Below are 19,195 nucleotides of genomic sequence, written 5' to 3' on the forward strand. Positions count from 1 at the left end.
TATAAACAACAATAAGTGTTGGCAAGGATTTGGGGAAAAAGGTATACTCATACATCACTGGCAGGATTGCAAATTGGTGCAATCAATCTGGAAAGCAGTATGGAGAGTCCTTGGAAAACTGGGAATGGAACCACCATTTGACCCAGCTATCCCACTCCTTGTTCTATACCCAAAGGACTTTAAAACAGCATACTACAGAAACACATCCACATCAAAGTTTATAGCAGCACAATTCACAATAGCTGAATTGTGGAACCAACCCAGATGCCCTTCAGTAGATAAATGGATAGGGAAACTTTGGTGATTATATACACATGGAACAGTACTCAGCATTAAAAGCGAATAAAATCATGGCATTTTTAGGTAAATGGATGGAGTTGGGGAATATAATGCTAACTAAAGCAAGCCAATCCCCAAAAAACAAAGACCAAATGTTTTCTTTGATATGAGGATGTAGACTCATAAGGGCGATGGGTGGCGGGGAAGCATGGGAGGAATGAAGGAACTTTGGATTGGACAAAGGGGAAGGAGGGGGGAAGGAAGGACCAAGTGGATAGGAATGCTGGTGAAATGAGTTGGACATCATTACCCTAAGTACATATATGAAGACACAAATGGTGTGAAAATACGTGTGTACAATCAGTGACTTAAAAAAATTGTGCTCTATATGTGTAATATGAAATGAATTGCATTCTGCCATCATGTGTAACAAATTGGAATAAATAAATAATTTAATTAAAAATATACTTAAATAAAAATAAAGAAAAATAAGTGGGTTAAAAAAAAGACAGGGGTTTAGGCCTTCTGGTTCTCTTGTTTGATTTCTGTATAGTCCCCCTTTGTGTTAATATTAACCTATTCTTCTGTTGGTGGGCAGAAGTGTTGTTTCCATTTTTGTTCTATAATGAAAAGTCCTGCTCTATTTTACCTATGAAAAACTTCCTCAATAGTTTTGATATAAAATGTTCCCTTAATTCCATGTGTTAAGTGTTTGGTCCCTCAGTCCTACCCTTAAGATGTAGGCCCTACAGGGTGTACCTTAGGTAATTGTTAGTGTGCTCTTGAGGGGGATTTTGGCCTCTTTCTCACTATTCTTTACTTCCTGGCCATAACATGAGTAGTTTTTCCCTGTTGCACACACCACTCTATTGCTATTCAGCACACCCAACAGAGCCCCAAAGCAAGAATCAGCCCAGACCTGGACTGAAACTCCAAAATAAAACTTTTCTCTTTGTAACTTAATTTTTTTTAGTTATTTCATCATTGGGATGAGATGCTAACCAATATGTCTCCTTATGAGTGTGTTACTTTTATACATGCTATATTTCTTTTGTTGTGCAATAGTTTCTAGGGTTTATTCTTTTTATACTGAAAAAATAAATATTTGATTTTAACTTTTTTGAAATTGAAAGTAAATGGAGTGAAAACTCTAGCAGTCTTTCCCAATATTACTAGTGAAATGAGTGACTAAGGAATTAAAACTGAGGAGGATGAAGCAAAGGTTTGGGTGAGAGATGAGAAATGCCTGAACCAAAACCACGATGGTGGAGCCCAGTGCTGTGTCCTCATCCCTCTGAGCAGCTGAGCCCACTGGGCAGAGAACACATAGGCACATGCTCATGTGCACATGCATGAGAGAGGGTGGAAATGAGAAAGAAATAGAAAAGCATATGAAGATCCAATAAATCACTGTAGAATGCTAACTAAGGTCAGTGAAGGAAGATCTGATGTTAGTATTGTTAACTCCCTCCAGCTGGTAATAGCCCAGACAAGGGCCTCATAGAGGGAGATGGAGAGTGGTAGCCCTTCCAGAAGCCAGGGGATACACTCTATGATTTGGACAGAAGAAAGAATAGGGGTTACTTGCTTCTTGGACCAGTTCTGGACACCATCTACTCAGTCAGGCACAGTCTCAGCAAGACCTCACGGGGAAGAACAAGTCCTCAGGCTTCAGAGCCCATAATCAGTGAAATGTTGGGCCAAGAGACATGCCCAAGAGGATTCATTAAAATCCAGTTTCCTGGAGTGGCATTTTCAGGGGAGGACATGTCACTTGAGAGGAAGAGACTCTAATATGTCCCCCAGGACAGGCCAGAGCTCACAATTGCCCAAGGAAGAGTGGGGCTAGCCAATAGTGGGTCTCTTTTGAGTAGCTCCTCCCATATCTCCCCGTTATGAATCCCAACAAGAGAGGAACATATGAAAATATGAGGATAGGGACTCAAGAATTCAGCCTAAATCACTGCATGACTGTGAAGCACTTTCTCACAAGGAGAGTGGATGGGAGCCTTCCTAAGGGATTCAGTTCCTTACGTCCCCGGGATCCTGCCCAAGGTTCTCAGCTGCCTGTCTGCATCTGTCTCTTTCCCCAGGAAAGAGAGTTAATGACAGTGACCATTAAGAGCCTTTGACCCCTGGTCCCAGTCACGATCATACACATACCTATATCCCATCCTACCAGAAGAACCACCTCCTCTTTCTTCATCATCTTGACCTTCTGGAACCCATAAGTGAATCCCAGGATCCTTGCTGAGGTCTAGCAGTGGTATTTTTCCTCAACGAGGTAAGGACTCTCTCTCTGTTTCTAGGCAGTAGACCCTCTAAGTCTTGAGAAACAGAATCAAGATGGTATATACTCTTCAGCTCAGACTCTCTAGTGCCTTAGGCTTTACAGCTCATTCACTCCTGTCTGTTCAAGGTGACTTTAGGCACTTTGAACATGTTGGAACTTTTGCAATCATTTAGTGCCACTGGCCAGTACAGAGCCTCTAGAATTCCTGATGCTGGCTTCCCAATAATATTCTCAGTACTTACCCTTGGTGCACCTGATTTTCCTGGACTCTAGTAGTCTGATGAGGTCCCCCAAAGGAAAGCACCTTCAAAGACGAATACCTAATATCAGCTGAAGTTTCTCTTGAACATGCCACAGAAATCCAACTAAAGTCAGTAAAAATGTTTAAATATACTGATCAATGACAGAGAAAAAACTTATAAAAATAAGCTTCTAAGCTTTAGCATTATCTGAATGGACTGACCATCTACAATGGTCCTCTATTCATCTCAGCCTCTGCTGACTGACTGCTCTTGGTTTGAGGTACCCATATATTTCTAGCAATTTTCCAGAGAGGAGTCCTTCCTTTGTTGGTCCAGTTGGTGCTCCCTGGCCTTTCTCCTTAGAGATCTATAGACATGAGAAACCAGTGAATGGAAAAGGAGAGAAAGCAAGAGTCCTGAAACAGAGAGAGGCGGCATGTAGGTAGGAATCTGGAGGCCTGGCGACACCTCCTTAACAAAACCCTGCTTTTTTCCTCCTCTTTGAAATCTCTCCCTATATTGGCCCAGAGATCTGGAGAAATGTGCCCAATTATTTCTTTCCCTTTATTTCTCTATCCTTTCATCATTTTATTCAAGAAAATTAAGAGCATTTCAAGTCTCATAATTACTAGCAATCGTGCCCAGAATTGTCCTTAAATATCTTTTTTTTTTTTTTTTTGGTTGCTGTTCATAGGCAGTATTCCAATCAATGTTTTCCAGGTAGTCGTGTAGTTTTGGTTTCATGAAGCAGCAGGAATATCATAAACCCCAATGGAGGGTGAGGCTTCACTTTAAGGAGTGTGTTTCTCTGAAGGTCTCCTTGCTTAGCGATCCTTATGGCAAAATTGCAGGAAGAACATCACTGTACTGTATGTCAGTGTCCTGACTTTTACAGCACTATCTGCTCTCTTTTTGTTATGTCCTGTTTTTGACCTTGCCAGTTTCTATTCATTCTCAACCTGTAGCTTGTACCCATTTTATTGGGGAATCCTTTTGTGAAACCTCCCTTATTTGTTGTGAAGTATGTCATATTTCCCTTCACATATTGGTCATTGCCATTGGGTGAGGTAGGTGTTTTTGTGATTAGTTTTCACATCTATGCTACCACCCTAGCATCAAGTGTGGTACTGGATACATCAGAGTTCCTTAGCAAATATCCACTTGTGTAAATGAAAGGGACTGGATCATATGGGTCTCCTGATATCAAGTTTTTATGATCCCAACTCTGAGATACTGAGAGTGTTGACGTAAAGAAAGATAGGAGCTGGTGGAGATATTACAAGGGAGAGATGATGAACTTTTTGTTAAAATTTTCTCTTCTCTTCCAGAGTGTCTTCTATATACTCCACCTAACTGTGAAAGATCTGCATTCATAAAGTGCATGCTGAGTGGATACCATCAGCCCCATTCAAAACATTCCTCCTCAGTCCCTTCCATTGGTAGTATCATATGGATTCAGGACTCAGCAAGGCCAGCATCCTTCCATATGCTCCTAAGATTTGTGAAGCAGAGGAAGGTATTTTTTATGGTCAGAATGTTGCTTTGACTCCCAGGTAAAAGAACAGTTTTGGTCATTTTCTATAAGGCTTCCTCTTTTGTAACACTCCTTTTATCATATACCATAAATACCAACAACTTCTATGTCTCTGTGGATCCCATAATTTTATTTTTCTTGTCTCCTTCCGAGTAAATAGCTCATCACTTCCTTCGAATAGGCAAGTGTTCTTTTTCCACTGTTCCTACTAATTTGCATCAAAAACCTACATCAGGCTGACCATTCAATTAAGCCCAGAATTGTTTTTATCTAAAGCAGAGTCACTGTATCCCCCCCAAGGAGGTGAGGATGGCTTAAGAGTATAAGAATCATGTGACCCAAGATCCCTGAAATCCTGCTAGTGAGGAAGGTATCAAAAACAATGAGGGCAGAACATAAAGGCAGACGTCAGGTTAAGCAAGAAGATGGCAAACAGGTTTTATGAATAAAATTTTAAAAGTAGAATTGTGTCCCAAAGTCAACTTTAAGTAGAAAAACAACCAGCTTTTAAACACTGCCCAGTGTACTGGTTTGTTATGAAGAGAGAGATGTTTTCATCTATGTAGAAAGATCTTTGGGCTTATTCTTTCCCATATCTTATGTAAAGATAATTCTTAATAATTAGCATTATCCGACATGCCTATTTTACATTTACATGGATGGGCAAATCAAAATTCAATAGAAATTTTTAGAAATTCAGAATCCAGAGGGGAAATTTAGCTGAGAGAAGGAAAGGACATTTCATGGGATTTCTATTGACCACTGCATACTGTCCTGGGATGGACCAAAAAGGTAGGTTAATGCCTCTGAATATCTATCTTGTTTTAGGCAACTGAAAGAACTAAACAGAATGGAGCTCTGGAACTCCTCCACCTGGGGAAGCAGCTTCATCTTGGTGGGGATTCTGAATGACAGCGGGGCTCCTGATCTGCTCTGTGCCATGATCACTTTCCTGTACATGTTGGCCCTCGCAAGCAATGGACTGCTGCTTCTGGTCATCACAACAGATGTCCGGCTCCAGGTGCCCATGTACTTCCTGCTCGGGCAGCTCTCTCTTGTGGACCTCCTTTTCACATCGGTTGTCACTCCCAAAACCCTCCTGGATTATCTTCGCAGAGAAAACAGCATCTCCTTTGGAGGCTGTGCCCTTCAGATGTTCCTAGCACTGATGCTGGGTAGTGCAGAGGACCTCCTCCTGGCCTTCATGGCTTATGACAGGTATGTGGCCATTTGTCATCCTCTGAACTACATGATCTTCATGAGGCCAAGGGTCTGCTGGCTCACAGTGGCCACATCCTGGATCCTGGCATGCTTGACTGCTTTAGGACACACCATGTATACAATGCATTTCCCTTTCTGCATGTCCTTGGAAATCAGACATTTGCTCTGTGAGATCCCACCTTTGCTCAAGTTGGCCTGTGCAGATACCTCCAGATATTTGCTCCTGGTTTATGTGACAGGTGTGACTTTCCTCTTGCTGCCCCTTTCTGCTATTGTTGCCTCCTACACCCTAATTCTGTTCACTGTGCTCCACATGCCCTCCAATGAGGGAAAGAAGAAAGCCCTTGTCACCTGCTCTTCCCATCTGACTGTGGTTGGGATGTTCTATGGGGCTGCCACATTCATGTATGTCCTGCCCAGTTCCTTCCACAGTCCCAAACAAGACAACGTCATCTCTGTTTTCTACACAATTGTCACTCCAGCCCTGAACCCTCTCATCTATAGCCTGAGGAATAAGGAGGTCATGGGGGCCTTGAGGAGGGTTCTGGGAAAATATGTGCTGCCAGTACACCCCACCTAGTAGAGAGGGCTCTTGACTTGCCTCTTATTATTCCTTTTCAAAGTGAAATTGCTATGTTCCTTCATTCTTTAATATTATCCTCTGACATGATACTTATACTTTTGAAAATCCCACCTTATTTTCTTGTATGTAGCTCTAGTATAAACAGACTTCAATGTAAACTCACTTGGCACATATCAGTGACCTGTGAAGCCCACATAAAAAAAGGGACTAGGACAAGAAAAAGCTTTGAATGGATGTCTTTGACTCACTCTGGTGAGGCGTCATCCTGACACATACCAAATAAACATGGTAGGAGACTGTCTATTTCAACATTGTGTAGCAGTAGGGACTTGGGATTGCTTTGGGACTGAGCAAACTCCAATGGCCTCTTAGCACTGAAGGACTGTTCCTTTGAACTGGATTCTTAAATCTTTAGTAAATAAAAGGTCCACAGAAGATATATTAGACTTGCTGTTTATTAAGATGTTAGCTGCTAATGGGGAAGAGTAATAGAGATGTGACTGCATTTGCATTCCAGCCCTGAGGAGTCAGTCATACTGACTTCATAAATAAAGGCATAAACCTGAGTTGGTGTAGTGGTTGGGGCTAAGAAAAAAGGATCCTGGCATTTCAATTTGAAAATTGTCAGAGTCTTTTTGATGTTGGGGGCATTTTTACAGTGCCTAAGATTAAAATTAAAGGAATAGAATTGAAAGCACCCAAGTTTAAACAGAATAGTGTACAATAACAGTGAGATAAGTCTATGGTATATATTTTCTTTGAATTTTGTTAAATGCAGATACACATATGTGTTTTGGAGCATTGAAATAGCTGCAAGGAGATGAAATCCTTGAAGTGAATGTATATGATGTCTCTGTCCACTGGACAGGAGGCATAAATATATATATATATATATATATATATATATATATATATATATATATATATATATCTCACTCTCTAGCTAACCTAAACATGCTTTCTTTTATCATATTTAGTGTCATGGCAAGATTTATAAGAAAATGTAGGAACTTGAATTTGTTGCATGCAGAAGCTCTAAAATACCTCACCTATGTAAAGATTATTATGGTTGGGAACAGTGTTTGTGAGAGCTTGGAAGTTCTTGTTTTCTTTCTAAAAATAATTGTAAATTATTTAATCTATTTAGATAAGCCATAATATAACACCTAAAACTGACTGATGTGAGTTCTTTATAATGAAAAAATTCAGAAATTTAGACAGAAGCAAAAATCACCTGTATAATTGTTCTGTTGTGTTTTTATTATGCATACTGTATTTGACTGAATTTATATGTAACTGACAATTCCTTTCGTCATTTAAAGCTTAGTGAATTTTCTTCCTTTGTATGAGGGTATATTTTAGAGTAATGACAGAGAGGAAGGGGAAAAGAGCACCTCAGTTTGAATCCCTGGCTCCCTTTTTATCCTCAGTGCACAATAGGAAACTGAATTAAACCCTTTGTATCTCCATGTACTCAACTTAAAAGTGGTGATAAATACAGGCCTGCAGTCTTGATGTTATTGGGTAAATGGAATAAGATAATAAATGCCAGGCATTTAGACCTTAGCCTGGCTAAATCGTGCTTAAACTGTGTTGGCTATTATGGATGAATAAACAGTCTCCAAAAAATTTAATCTTACTTTATTGTATTTTTTAAAAAGTGAACACTTGCACATTTTATTTATTTTTATTTTTATCAGCAAAAATTTTATCTATTTTTGGTGTCCAATATAGTGTCTTGATATTTGAATACATTGTGAAATTGCTAAATCAAGCTAATACGTGTTTTACCTCATATATTTGCACTATTGTGATAAGAACAGTTAAAATATACTTCTTCAGCAATTTTCAACTACACATATATTACTGTTGTCGCTACTATAATCACCATGATGTGCAACGGATTTCATGAACTTCCCCTTGTGTCTAACTTGAAGTTTGTATTCTGTGATCAGCATCTCCCTGGTAACGACCATTTTGCCTTCCCTTTTTGTGTTTGACTATGTTAAATTTCACATGAAAGTGAGTCCACACAGTGTTGTTTTTTATCTTACTTAACGTCTTCCAAGTTCATCCAGGTGGTGGTAAAGGACAAAATTTCATTCTTTCCTAAGGTTGTCATTGTTTATTTACACCAGATTTTCTTGATTTAGTCATCCATTGATGAACACTTATGTTGTTTTCATATCTGGGCAACTGTGAATAATGCTGTAATGAATCTGGGAGTGTGGGATTTCTCTTTGCTATAATGATTTCATATCCTCTGGATATGTCTCCATCATGAAATTGCCAGATTATATGGGAATTCTATTTTCAATTTTCTGAGGAGATTCCATGCTGCTTTCCACAGTGTCTGTACTAATTTGCATTTCCATCAGCAATGTGCAAAATTTCCTTTCCCTACATTCTTGATATAGCACTTGTTATCTTTCATATTTTTGAAATAGCCATGCTAAAAGGTGGGAGGTGATACCTCATTGGGTTATTTGTATTTTCTTGGTGATTACTGATGTTCAACATTTTTTATAGACCTCTTAGCCATTTGAATATCATCTTTGTATAAATGTCTCCTCAGGTTCTTTGGGCATGTTTTACTTGGGTTGTTTACTTGTTACTGAGTTCTTAGGATATTTTGGATTTAGATATATGGTTGGCAAATACTTTTATCTAGTCTGTATATAAGTTCATGTTATCTGCAGAGACAAGTTTACTTGTTCCTTTCTGATTCGGGTGCATTTCATTTCTTTCTCTCGCATGGTACTGTGGCCACGACTTCCAGTATTAGGTTGAATAGAAATCTCAAAACAAGGCATCCCCGTCTTGTTTCTCATTGTAAAATAATTTCTTTGAACTTTCCTCATGGATAATGATGTTAATTAAGTGCTTATCTCATTTAGCCTTTATTATGTTAAAGTATGTTCTTTCTATACCTAATTCACTAGACTATTTATCAGGAAGATATATTGAATATTTTTCAATGATTCTTACATGTCTATTGAGACCAACAGCTAGTTTTTGTCTTTCATTCTTTAAATTTTGCTTATCACACTTACTAATTTGTATGTGTAGAACCATCATTGCATTTTTGAGATAAATGATGCTTAATAATGGTGAACAACCTTTTTCATGTTTTGCTCAATTTTATTTGCTATTATTTTTTGAGAATTTTGGCATCTATGTTCATCACATTGGCCTGTAATTTTGTTTTCTTGCAGTGCCCTTGAGTGACTCAGATACCTCTTCTGTAGTGACTGGCCTGTGTTTACAGGCTATGGGATTCAGCCTGACTCTGAGCCTTATCATGGAGAGACTAATCTCAGACTCCTAGGCAGTAACTGGGTACCCACACCCTTTTCTTCCCCAAGTGGAAAATTCTGTCTATATTATTCTTCCAAAGGTTGGGGGAGATATGAAATGGACAGTCCCATGGCAACCAATTCCACAATGCTGGGTCATACCTGGAGCTCATAGATTGCCAAATTCAGTCCAGCAACAAAGCAAGATCAAGGTCCACGCCTGCCTGCTGCTACAGGACACCCAAGGCCTGAGACCTCTGCAATCAGCATCAGGTGAAGCCCTTTCTTAATTCCCTTACTATCTCCCAAGCAGGACACATCTCTCCACATAGTGTTGTTGTAGTTGAAGGGAGATCTATTTTCTGTATCTTTTTAAATTATTATGTTAAAATGCGGTACTGTACTGTAGTGAAAGTAGTTTGGTGCACGAACAGCTGTGCAAATTGATGTTTCTGTGGAGAAAAAAAACCCTGGAGAATCATACCAGCGTCTTGCTCTTCCTCCACAATCTTTTCATGCACATTTGTAAAGTGGATTCCTAGGATCAGAACTGCTTAATCAAATTATATGATATTGATTCTTTAAAAAAGTAACATGCTTATGTTTTATTTATTTAAATTAACAAATAAAATCATAGACATTCATCATGTATACTATGATGTTTTAAAATATGTGCACATTATGCAACAGTTAAATCAAGTTAAGTGATACATACCTTTCCTCACAGTGTTGTAATTTTTGCTTATTGATCTTTGCTCAAAGAAAGCTTCTTGTGCTATGCTAAAGAACTTTTTCTTCCATGCCTCATTTACCCCACACATTTTCTCCACCTGTCTGAGGTATGCTTTTCTCTCCCATTCCTATCTACCTAGGCTATTATTTGTCCTGATTCTTCTTACTGGTGTCACCATTAGCCCCTCACAATGACAATTTAGAAGAATTAATCCATTTTGGGTGTGTTCTGACACTTTTCCTAATATATCTGTTCATGATTTTTTTTGTTTTGTTTTTGGTGTTATCAGGGATTGAACTCAGTGGCATTCGACCACAGAGCCACATCCCCAGCCCTATTTGGTATTTTGTTTAGAGATAGGGTCTCACTGAGTTGTTTAGTGCCTTGCCATTGCTGAGGCTGGCTTTGAACTTGTGATCCTCCTGTCTCAGCCTCCCAAGCCGCTGGTATGACAGGTCTGCATCACTGTGCCTGGCCAGAAAATTCTACTCTTTAAGACTGAGCTATTCATGCTTAATTGACATCACAATTTTTTAGTGCCTATCATACTGTCAGATAGCTATTAAAATATCTTTCAATTTAAATGTTTCCACAAAGTTACAAATTATCAGAATGCACAAGTAGTAATTAAATACTAACAATTATTAAATACTACCAACTTCCTAGGCATTTCAGTACAGGAAGCTCAGTAAATATGTGTTGGTTGAGAGAATTACTGATTAAAGCAGAACATGATTGTATATTTTGAACAATAAGATTCCCTTCATAATTGAAATTAAAAGAAAGACAAGATAAAAATTATTTCAGATATTAAATATCATAGACTCATAACCTCTGAGATAATATCTAGACCATAAGTCCTTTGACTAACTTTGGTACTGTGATCACACAAACTGCCAAGCACAATATTTCACTCTGTTACTGTCTTTCAGAATTAAGCTCCTAAGCAAAGGCATAACCAGATCATTTCTATAGGGCAAGACTTCCTATAGGGCAAACTGGTTCATCATGTGCATAAAACCCTCTACAGAATAATATAAAGCTAGCTAATCCTGTGACAATATCATTACTAAGCTTTATTTCTTGACATATATTCCTGATTTTAATGTACCCTCTCTGGCCATCTTTGTTTTTGTTCATGATATAGTGTCTCTTAGGTATCTTTTCTGACCATTGATACTTGTTGAAATTGTATATCCTACTAATAAATCAATTATCATTTCAGTAGAGACATCTACATAAAGTATTTCTGATCTTCAAATAAGCTATTGCCTTCACTTTGGGTCTACACAGTGTTTTTTTTTTTAACCTTTTCTAAAAATAGTCCCTCTCATTGAAATTTTAAAATGGTTATCTCTATGTTTATGATCTCTTGTTAGTGGATTGCCACATCTTTTGAGGAAAGCACTGAGTTTTACTCATCTCGTGGATGTAGGCACAGTGCTTGCATAGAGAAGTCATTTAATGAATATAGAAGCAAATAAGCTGAGAAATGAAGCAAGGGAAGGAAAGGATGAGGATGTCAGAACCATGTTGTCAATCAAAATGTTCAAATACATTTTTCAGATTTCAGAACTCACTGCCTCTGAGGCATACTATCTTCCAGCCAGCTTCCTGAGAGCCCCCTTAACGTCCTTGTTCCTAAGGCTGTAAATGATGGGGTTCAACATGGAAGTCATGACTGAATAGAACACAGAGATGACCTTATCTTTTTCATTCATCGTCTTGGAATTTGGTCTCATGTAGGCAAATATTCCAGAGCCGTAGTAGAGAACCACAACGGTGAGGTGGGAGCCACAGGTGGAGAAGACCTTGAGCCTCCCCTCCCCAGACTGCATCCGGATCACAGTGGAGATGATATGCCAGTAGGAGATAAGGATGAGGGAGACAGGAGCTAGGAGGATAATCACCCCCATTGAAAAGAGAGCTATCTCGGCATTGTAGGTGTCCCCAGATGCCACCTTTAGGAGAGCAGGTGGTTCACAGAAGTAGTGATTAATGACATTCCGTCCCTGGTAGGGGAGATACAGTGTAAACGCACTGTCCACTGAACATACAACTGCCCCACTTATCCAGGACACTGTGGCCAGCTGGACACAAGCCTTCTGGGTCATAATGGTGGAATAGTGCAGGGGCTTGCAGACAGCCACATACCGGTCATAGGACATCACTGCCAGCAGTGCACACTCTGTACACCCTGCAAGGAGGAAGACCGCTATCTGTATTGAGCATCCAGTAAAGGAAATGGTTTTCTTTTTCACAAGGAAGTGAACCAACATCTGGGGTACGATGCTTGTAGAGAAACAGAGGTCAGCAAAAGATAAGTTTCTGAGAAAAAAGTACATGGGTGTGTGAAGTTGAGAGTCAACTTGGATGAGGAGTATTATCAGCAGATTTCCAAATATGGAAAGAAGGTAGATGATCAGGAAAACACAGAACAACAAGATTTGGATCTGTGGATCCTGTGACAGTCCCAACAAGACAAATTCAAACACAGAAGTTTGGTTTCCTTCTCCCATTGATTCTTATTCTTATTTACCTGTCATCAGAAAGAGAACAGAGGGTGCTCGCTTCGGCAGCACATACACCAAAATTGGAACGAAACAGAGAAGATTAGCATGGCCCCTGTGCAAGGATGACACACAAATTCGTGAAGAATTCCATATTTCTTTTCAGGAGTTACTGGATTTGGTATTTATGAAAGCTTTGAGTACTACATTACAGTATAGTTTAAAAACTGTAACTTAATAACACTGGAATTCATCAGAGTTGTTGACAGATTCCTTGGTGCTTTTCACTTGTTTTGTTAAGTAAGGATTTTTCTGTTACTGATAAACAATATTTCCCCTAACCTGTGAGAAACAATAAAATGCTTTATAAGTATTGTAAGAGAGAGAGAGAGAGAGAGAGAGAGAGAGAGAGAGAGAGAGAGAGAACACAGGCATTCTGAATGTTATCTTTCGTTGCTTTATAAATATGTATAATTCTAACAAGTACAACTTTTGACTATCAGATTTCATCTGCCTCCTACAAGGGGTCAGTTAGCCTTAAGGTTCATATTTTTGTTTCCTGCAATGCATATAGCTTTCAAACACATTTTCCTTTGCTTGATAAACTTGCAAGTATGAGTATCACACACTGGCTTCTTCACTAATCCAGATGTTTATATACTTAGGTATTAGTAAATTACTATGTAGATATTAAGAGAATTATTTTGATTAAATTTCATTTTTATTTTTTGAAAAATACTTTGAAAACACTAAAATTAGATGTAAGAAAATTCAGTGAACTGATTTAAATAATAAAATGTTTTTACTTTTAGATTTAAAAATATCTATTAGCTCATAAATCACAGATTATCAATGGAAAAAATTTGTTCGCAGTAATAGTAGGAAGTCAAAATATGGTTTGTAGATCAAACAGATAAGTTGCATATATTAGTTTTTGCTCTTTTCCATAGTTATTTAAAGTAAAACCACTCTTAAATAGTAGTCAAAATCCAGGTAGGACAGCTAGACTGATTTAAGGAGGTCATCAGATCCATGCCTGGTCTGCTAGGAGAGCCAGTATGGAGCCAAAATGTGAATTTAAATCTGGTATTTTGATGTCTACCTAATTTTTGTAAATTTATTTTTAACATTGAGATTCATGGATTCCATTCAGAATGCAGAAGGTATGGGAGACACAGGAGCTGATCCTCATGTCTAGCACTTGGTGTCCTAGGCAGCAGAACACAGAACTGTTAACACTAGTAATAATACTGTCATCATTATAACAACAACTAAAAAAACTCACTTTATTTAGCATTGTGGTATCTCAGGAATTCTTAAAAGAAGAATTTCAAGATTTGAACCCTACTGACCACCTCACTTTATAGACAAAGATTCTGAGGCCTCATGATGATTTAAAAGAACTTTCAAAGCCACAGATTTGCAAATTATTAAATCAGTATTTAGTCCCAGCAGGCTGGTCCCTGATTTTAGACATGATATTTTTGCACTAAAAAAAAAAGAATATAGATGCTATTTCTAAAGATGCACTCTGGTATTGGGCTCTGTCTGAATGCATAGAAAGAGTCATAAATAGAATGTACCTTCAAATTAGGATTTTAGACAGGGTAAGGCAGAAGTTAATGGTATACACTGAAATGAAAAACACCTGCTATCTTTCAATGGTTTGAATGCAGATGGAAAAGAAATTAGGCAGCAATTAGGCAGCATTTTAGCACCCTCTAAATATGCCTTCTGCCCATTCTTCTTTTCCTCTGTGTTATTCTTTGGAAATCTTACTTAAATCTGTTGCCTCAAATATTACACAACAGAATGTCTCAAATACTATCTGGTGGATGACCACTAACCTAAATTTAAAGAGTTAATGCTACCATTTAACCTAAGAAGAACTTTTTAGACTTGGCAGTGAGAAAGAGTAAGTACCTTGCTTCCATTATTAACCTATTTGATTTAGTATTTTGCTAACTAGTCTTTCAGTACTCTACTTAGAACACAATTTTGTTATTATTAGAATGTGTCATTTGTAGGAAGAAGAAAAGGCTACTCAAAGGGTTCAATTTTAAAGTGTGAAATTATAGATTTGAATTACCTAAAATCCAAAGTAGGGCTGGCTTGAGGTTAGGTTCCATCCAAATACTCAACATGTTCCTTTATATCCTCCCAGGTAGTCTTCATCATCTCAGTAGGTACGAGGGCTACATGCTTTCTTTCTCACATCTAGCCATAAAAGTAAAGTCTCTTGCAATGGCATCTAACAGCACTAGATAAAGTCCATTGTTGTATAAAAACCAATTCTCTGAAAAAAAAAAAATGAGTCCCCAAAAGACATATCCAAAAAATTTAAGCAAAAAAAAAAGGTCTATTCAAAAGAAAATGGACACATATCGTATTTAGCTATGCTATTCCAAGTTAGTTCATTTTAGTTTATAATATATACCAGACTCTAATGTGAAAACCAAACAGAAAGCACACACAATGATACAAGTTTCACATTTGATTAACAATGCAAATATTATAGATGATATACTAGCAAATGCATATATATATATATATATATATATATATATATATATATATATATATATATACATATACATATTGACAAATATCTGATGACTAAGTAGGATTTTGCCAAGGAATGTAAATATTGTTGAACATTAGGGTAAGAGTCACATGATAACATCAGAACAGACATACCAAATCACATAAGCAGATTCCCAATTCTAGTAATTGTGGGATCCATGGTTTTCAACCAACCTTTCCATTGAAAACAGCTGAAGCCCGTAAAGTCTAAAGGTACAAAGACCACGGAGAAAGATGCAGCACAGTGTAGTGAGACTGACAGCAGCATACCCTGTCCCAAGAGGAAGGTTGTGGATTCTAAAGAAGCAACTGAGTGTCTGATAAGCTTAACAACAGAAAGTAGGGCATGTCAGGAGGAAAAGTTGAAGAAAATTTCCAATAGTCTTAAAATAGTAGGAGACAAGGGATAAAAATTGGACTTTAATGCTTACCAATATATGTGATATTGACAAATACTCTAGGCTTTGGGATATCTTTGGAATAAAGAATGAAATGAAAATATAGAAATGATTCAAGTTAAATCAAGACAATCTCTATTTTTCATTAGACAGTATGATCTTTTCTTAAGTCCCTGGCCAAACCTAAGTAAATCCTCTATTTAGAGCCTCAAACAGGTTTTATAGTATTGCATGCACAATGCCCTACATTCAACAAAATGAAATTACAAGGCACACCACAAAATAGGAACAAGAACAACAGAGCGGGAGAGGTAGATAGAGAGGGAGAGGGAGAACAGCAAACAAATGAAAACAGGCCATCTCAATTTGAGAGTTATGAAACACAGCCTTTTAAATCCTGTGGAATAAAATACATACATGATGTTAGACAACAGGTTAGAGAATTTAATCAGAGAACACAAGTTCAAGGAGAGCCTCAATAACTTAGAACGTCCATAAGTAACTTAGTGAGAACCTGCCTCAAAATTAAAATAAAAAGAAGTGGGCTTGTAGCTCAGTGGTTAAATGCCCCTGGGTTCACTCCTCAGTACCAAAACAAACAAGCAAACAAGCAAACAAACAAACAAACAAAACTGAGTGCAGAAAAGAAACTCGTTGAAAGAGCTCAATATCACTAGAAAGACAAAATCCTCCTAATGTGTAAAAACACTGGAAAAGAATCTGAGCTATATGGATGAATATATAGTTATCTTCAATTAGTCATTTAAATTATATCTTGGCTTCTATATTTATAAAATGAGAATATTAGTATTGAATTTTTTTTTTTCATTTTTTTCAAAAATAAACTGATAATTTATATAAGCTTTAAGTTAGTATCTGACTCACAAGTTTAAGTTATCTAGAATATTAATAAGCATGTATTCTTTATTGTACATGGATGGATAAGTATTACGTGCATTTTCACATTTAGCGTTTAGCTTCAAATTGAAAATAATAAAACTTGAGGCTATGATATTTTCCCTACAATTTGTGTTATTCAAAAATACTCCTGGTGAGATATAGATGAAATAGATATGTGCAACTACACTAACTCTCACACTGTAAGTAGAATTTATTTTTTCTTCCTTTATTTTCCCACCTACTGAAGAATTTCAGCAGTTATAAGATTTAATTCAGATTTCAAATCTCTTTCCTTTTCTCTCTGCCTGGAATTATTTTCCAACCCAGTAGCTTCTGTTTATTTTAGCTCTGTTATCTCTCTGCCTCTTATATTGTTCCATTTAACCTATTTAAATATAATAGAATAATCTTTTGAGAATGCTAATTTTATCATTTTTCCATTCCCCAATTTGATGATTCTCAATTGTGTATAGGCTTAAACCCGAACAAATATTCTGGGTCTAGAGCATCTGTGACTGGCTGCAGATGTCTGCAAATGAATATCCCCCTACTTCCTTACTCTTAAGCAATGTCCTGCCATGCTCAAAGGCACATGAGCCTATGCCTTTGCTCATCCTGTCCCCTATGTGGAAGTTCACTTCTTGCTTTACCTTTACCTTGCTTTTGGTAAATTCCTAGTCACCCTCCAGTGATTACCTCTGCTGTCACATTTTTGCCCAAGCTCTCACTGCCTCCATTAAGTGAAGTTAATTTTATTTTTAAATCTTCTTGCTTCTCTGGGTTTTATATTTATACTAATACATCTTTTTATGATATAATATATATACTTAATATCAAGGTATTTTCCCCCTATTATATGAATCCTCCAAAGTAGAGACTGCTAGAGATTTTACCCCCACCATTTGATGCAGTTAAATTTGAAAATAATTATCTGTTGGACAATTCACAAAACATCTATCCCATGTACAAATCACCACACATAGAAACTTAGATCTATTTTCACTCATATACTCAAATCAAAATAATTATACAACAAAAAGGGAAAGAAGTATAAAGGACACAGTAGCCATTGGGCCACTGGAATGTCCCCAGAAATGACCAGCAGGACAATTGAATCATGGTCACCTGGACATCTACCAAGATTTGATGAAGGAAATAATAAATTGCACAAATCATTATCTTCCACCTGAAACTAGGGCGAAGCACTTACACTGTGGCAGAGGTGATAGAACAAGGTAGTGATTCTGACAGTAACAAAGTCTTTCAGATAGCCATCACATCCAAGACTGTGACCACATATCACTTTCTAGATCCAGGGATTTTTCAAGATCAAAAGACCAGAATTCCCTGTAGCCTACTGTCCACCTGAGATGGAAAAGACAACAGAGGAAGGGAACACTTCAACAGAGGGCTATGGAGGGTCTGGTAGGGTTATAGCTGTTGGGAAATGAGGTCCATGTGGGAGGCTAGATATTTCGGGAATCTTTTGTGTAGGATCTGATCCCTGCAGATGTCCTGGAGAAGGATTTCTGTACTGAGTCCTCTAGGAAAAGGAGGAAAAGTGGCAAAGAAGGAAGGAAGGAAGGTGATGCTGGAGAGGAGAGGAAGGGCCCATTCTTCACAAACCCCACAGAATCTCCTGAAGAGATGCAGCCACACCATAGTCCTGCCCTCACCTGGTGGACCAAGCTGAGCTGAGCTGAGCTCACAGCACTGGGGGTCACAGGTGAAAAGGCTGAGGGAGAGGGCAGGTGTTGAGACCTATGGGCTGAACACCAAAGTCCTACTAGGCTGTGTCACTGCATTTTTATTCCTGGGTACTCAGAGTGTTTTTCCATCTTGAACTTTTGTCAACCACTTTTCTCAAGGTCACAAGCCTAAATTCTCCTAGGACTTGAACAGTGCATTTTCCTAAGAGGGAGTTATTAAAAATGAGGACCTGAGAACTGATGTAAATAACGCAGTCCCATGAGTTCGCAATTCATAAGATACCCTGCAGCCTTTCTATTATGCTTGTTAACATTACAGAAATTTCTGAATCTCCCCTGATTTGGAACTCCATTAAAAAGAGAGAAAAATTTAAATTGTCAATTTTTCCAAATGATGAGATCAGATTCTCTCTTGCTCTGTGACTAACTTTGTTAATCTCATAAACACAGAAAGGTAAATCCTACTCAGGGTTTATTTATTTCAAAGGCACCTATTGAAATCTAGATTATTATATTGGTTGCCTCTTAGTCATGCTGATTAATATGAATAGATTGTAAAGAAAAAATGTAAAGGCATTTCTAAAATCTAAGCTAACTGCAATATTTGGTTACTAAAAAACTTTGTGTCACCTTAACTGAATTAGCAACAAATTTAGATATTGTTTCCATAATCAAATGGTGCTGAGGTTGCCAGAACAACAACAACTACTACTACTTCTTTTAAAAGCTTTTGCTTATTTTTATTTGGATTTTTAAAATTTATTGTATTTTTTTGTTTTTAGATATACATGACAGTAGGGTGTATTTTGAAATATTCTGCATACATGAGCTGCAATCGATTATAGTTTTGATCCCATTCTTGTTTTTGAACATAATTTGGAGTTACACTGGTCATATATTCATATGTGAGAATA

The 19,195-nt window shown here is 37.6% G+C and overlaps 2 protein-coding genes and 1 non-coding gene across 4 annotated transcripts in view; 2 read left to right on the plus strand and 1 right to left on the minus strand.

Moving 5' to 3' along the window:
* Window positions 1-6,149, plus strand: part of LOC114078908 (olfactory receptor 2AG2-like) — a 30,002-nt gene extending 23,853 nt beyond the window's left edge. Inside the window, exons 1-2 of one of the 2 annotated variants that reach the window (XM_071617141.1) lie at window positions 4,316-4,367; window positions 5,177-6,149. In XM_071617141.1, coding sequence (XP_071473242.1) covers window positions 5,199-6,149 — 951 coding nt within the window. In that variant the 5' untranslated portion in view covers window positions 4,316-4,367; window positions 5,177-5,198. Of the gene's footprint in view, window positions 1-4,315; window positions 4,368-5,176 lie in introns of those variants that run through there. The other variant, XM_071617142.1, reaches the window with a different exon arrangement.
* Window positions 6,150-11,776: 5,627 nt separating this feature from the next.
* Window positions 11,777-12,700, minus strand: LOC114078909 (olfactory receptor 2D3-like). Its single transcript, XM_027919964.2, has one exon. The coding sequence runs from the start codon at window positions 12,698-12,700 to the stop codon at window positions 11,777-11,779; it is 924 nt and encodes a 307-aa protein (XP_027775765.2).
* Window positions 12,701-12,744: 44 nt separating this feature from the next.
* Window positions 12,745-12,851, plus strand: LOC114078920 (U6 spliceosomal RNA). The gene has a single exon (XR_003580413.1). It is a non-coding gene; the product is annotated as a U6 spliceosomal RNA (small nuclear RNA).
* Window positions 12,852-19,195: the final 6,344 nt, after the last annotated feature.

This window comes from Marmota flaviventris, chromosome 9 (genome assembly GCF_047511675.1).
Source record: "Marmota flaviventris isolate mMarFla1 chromosome 9, mMarFla1.hap1, whole genome shotgun sequence".
NCBI classification, from domain to species: domain Eukaryota; kingdom Metazoa; phylum Chordata; class Mammalia; order Rodentia; family Sciuridae; genus Marmota; species Marmota flaviventris.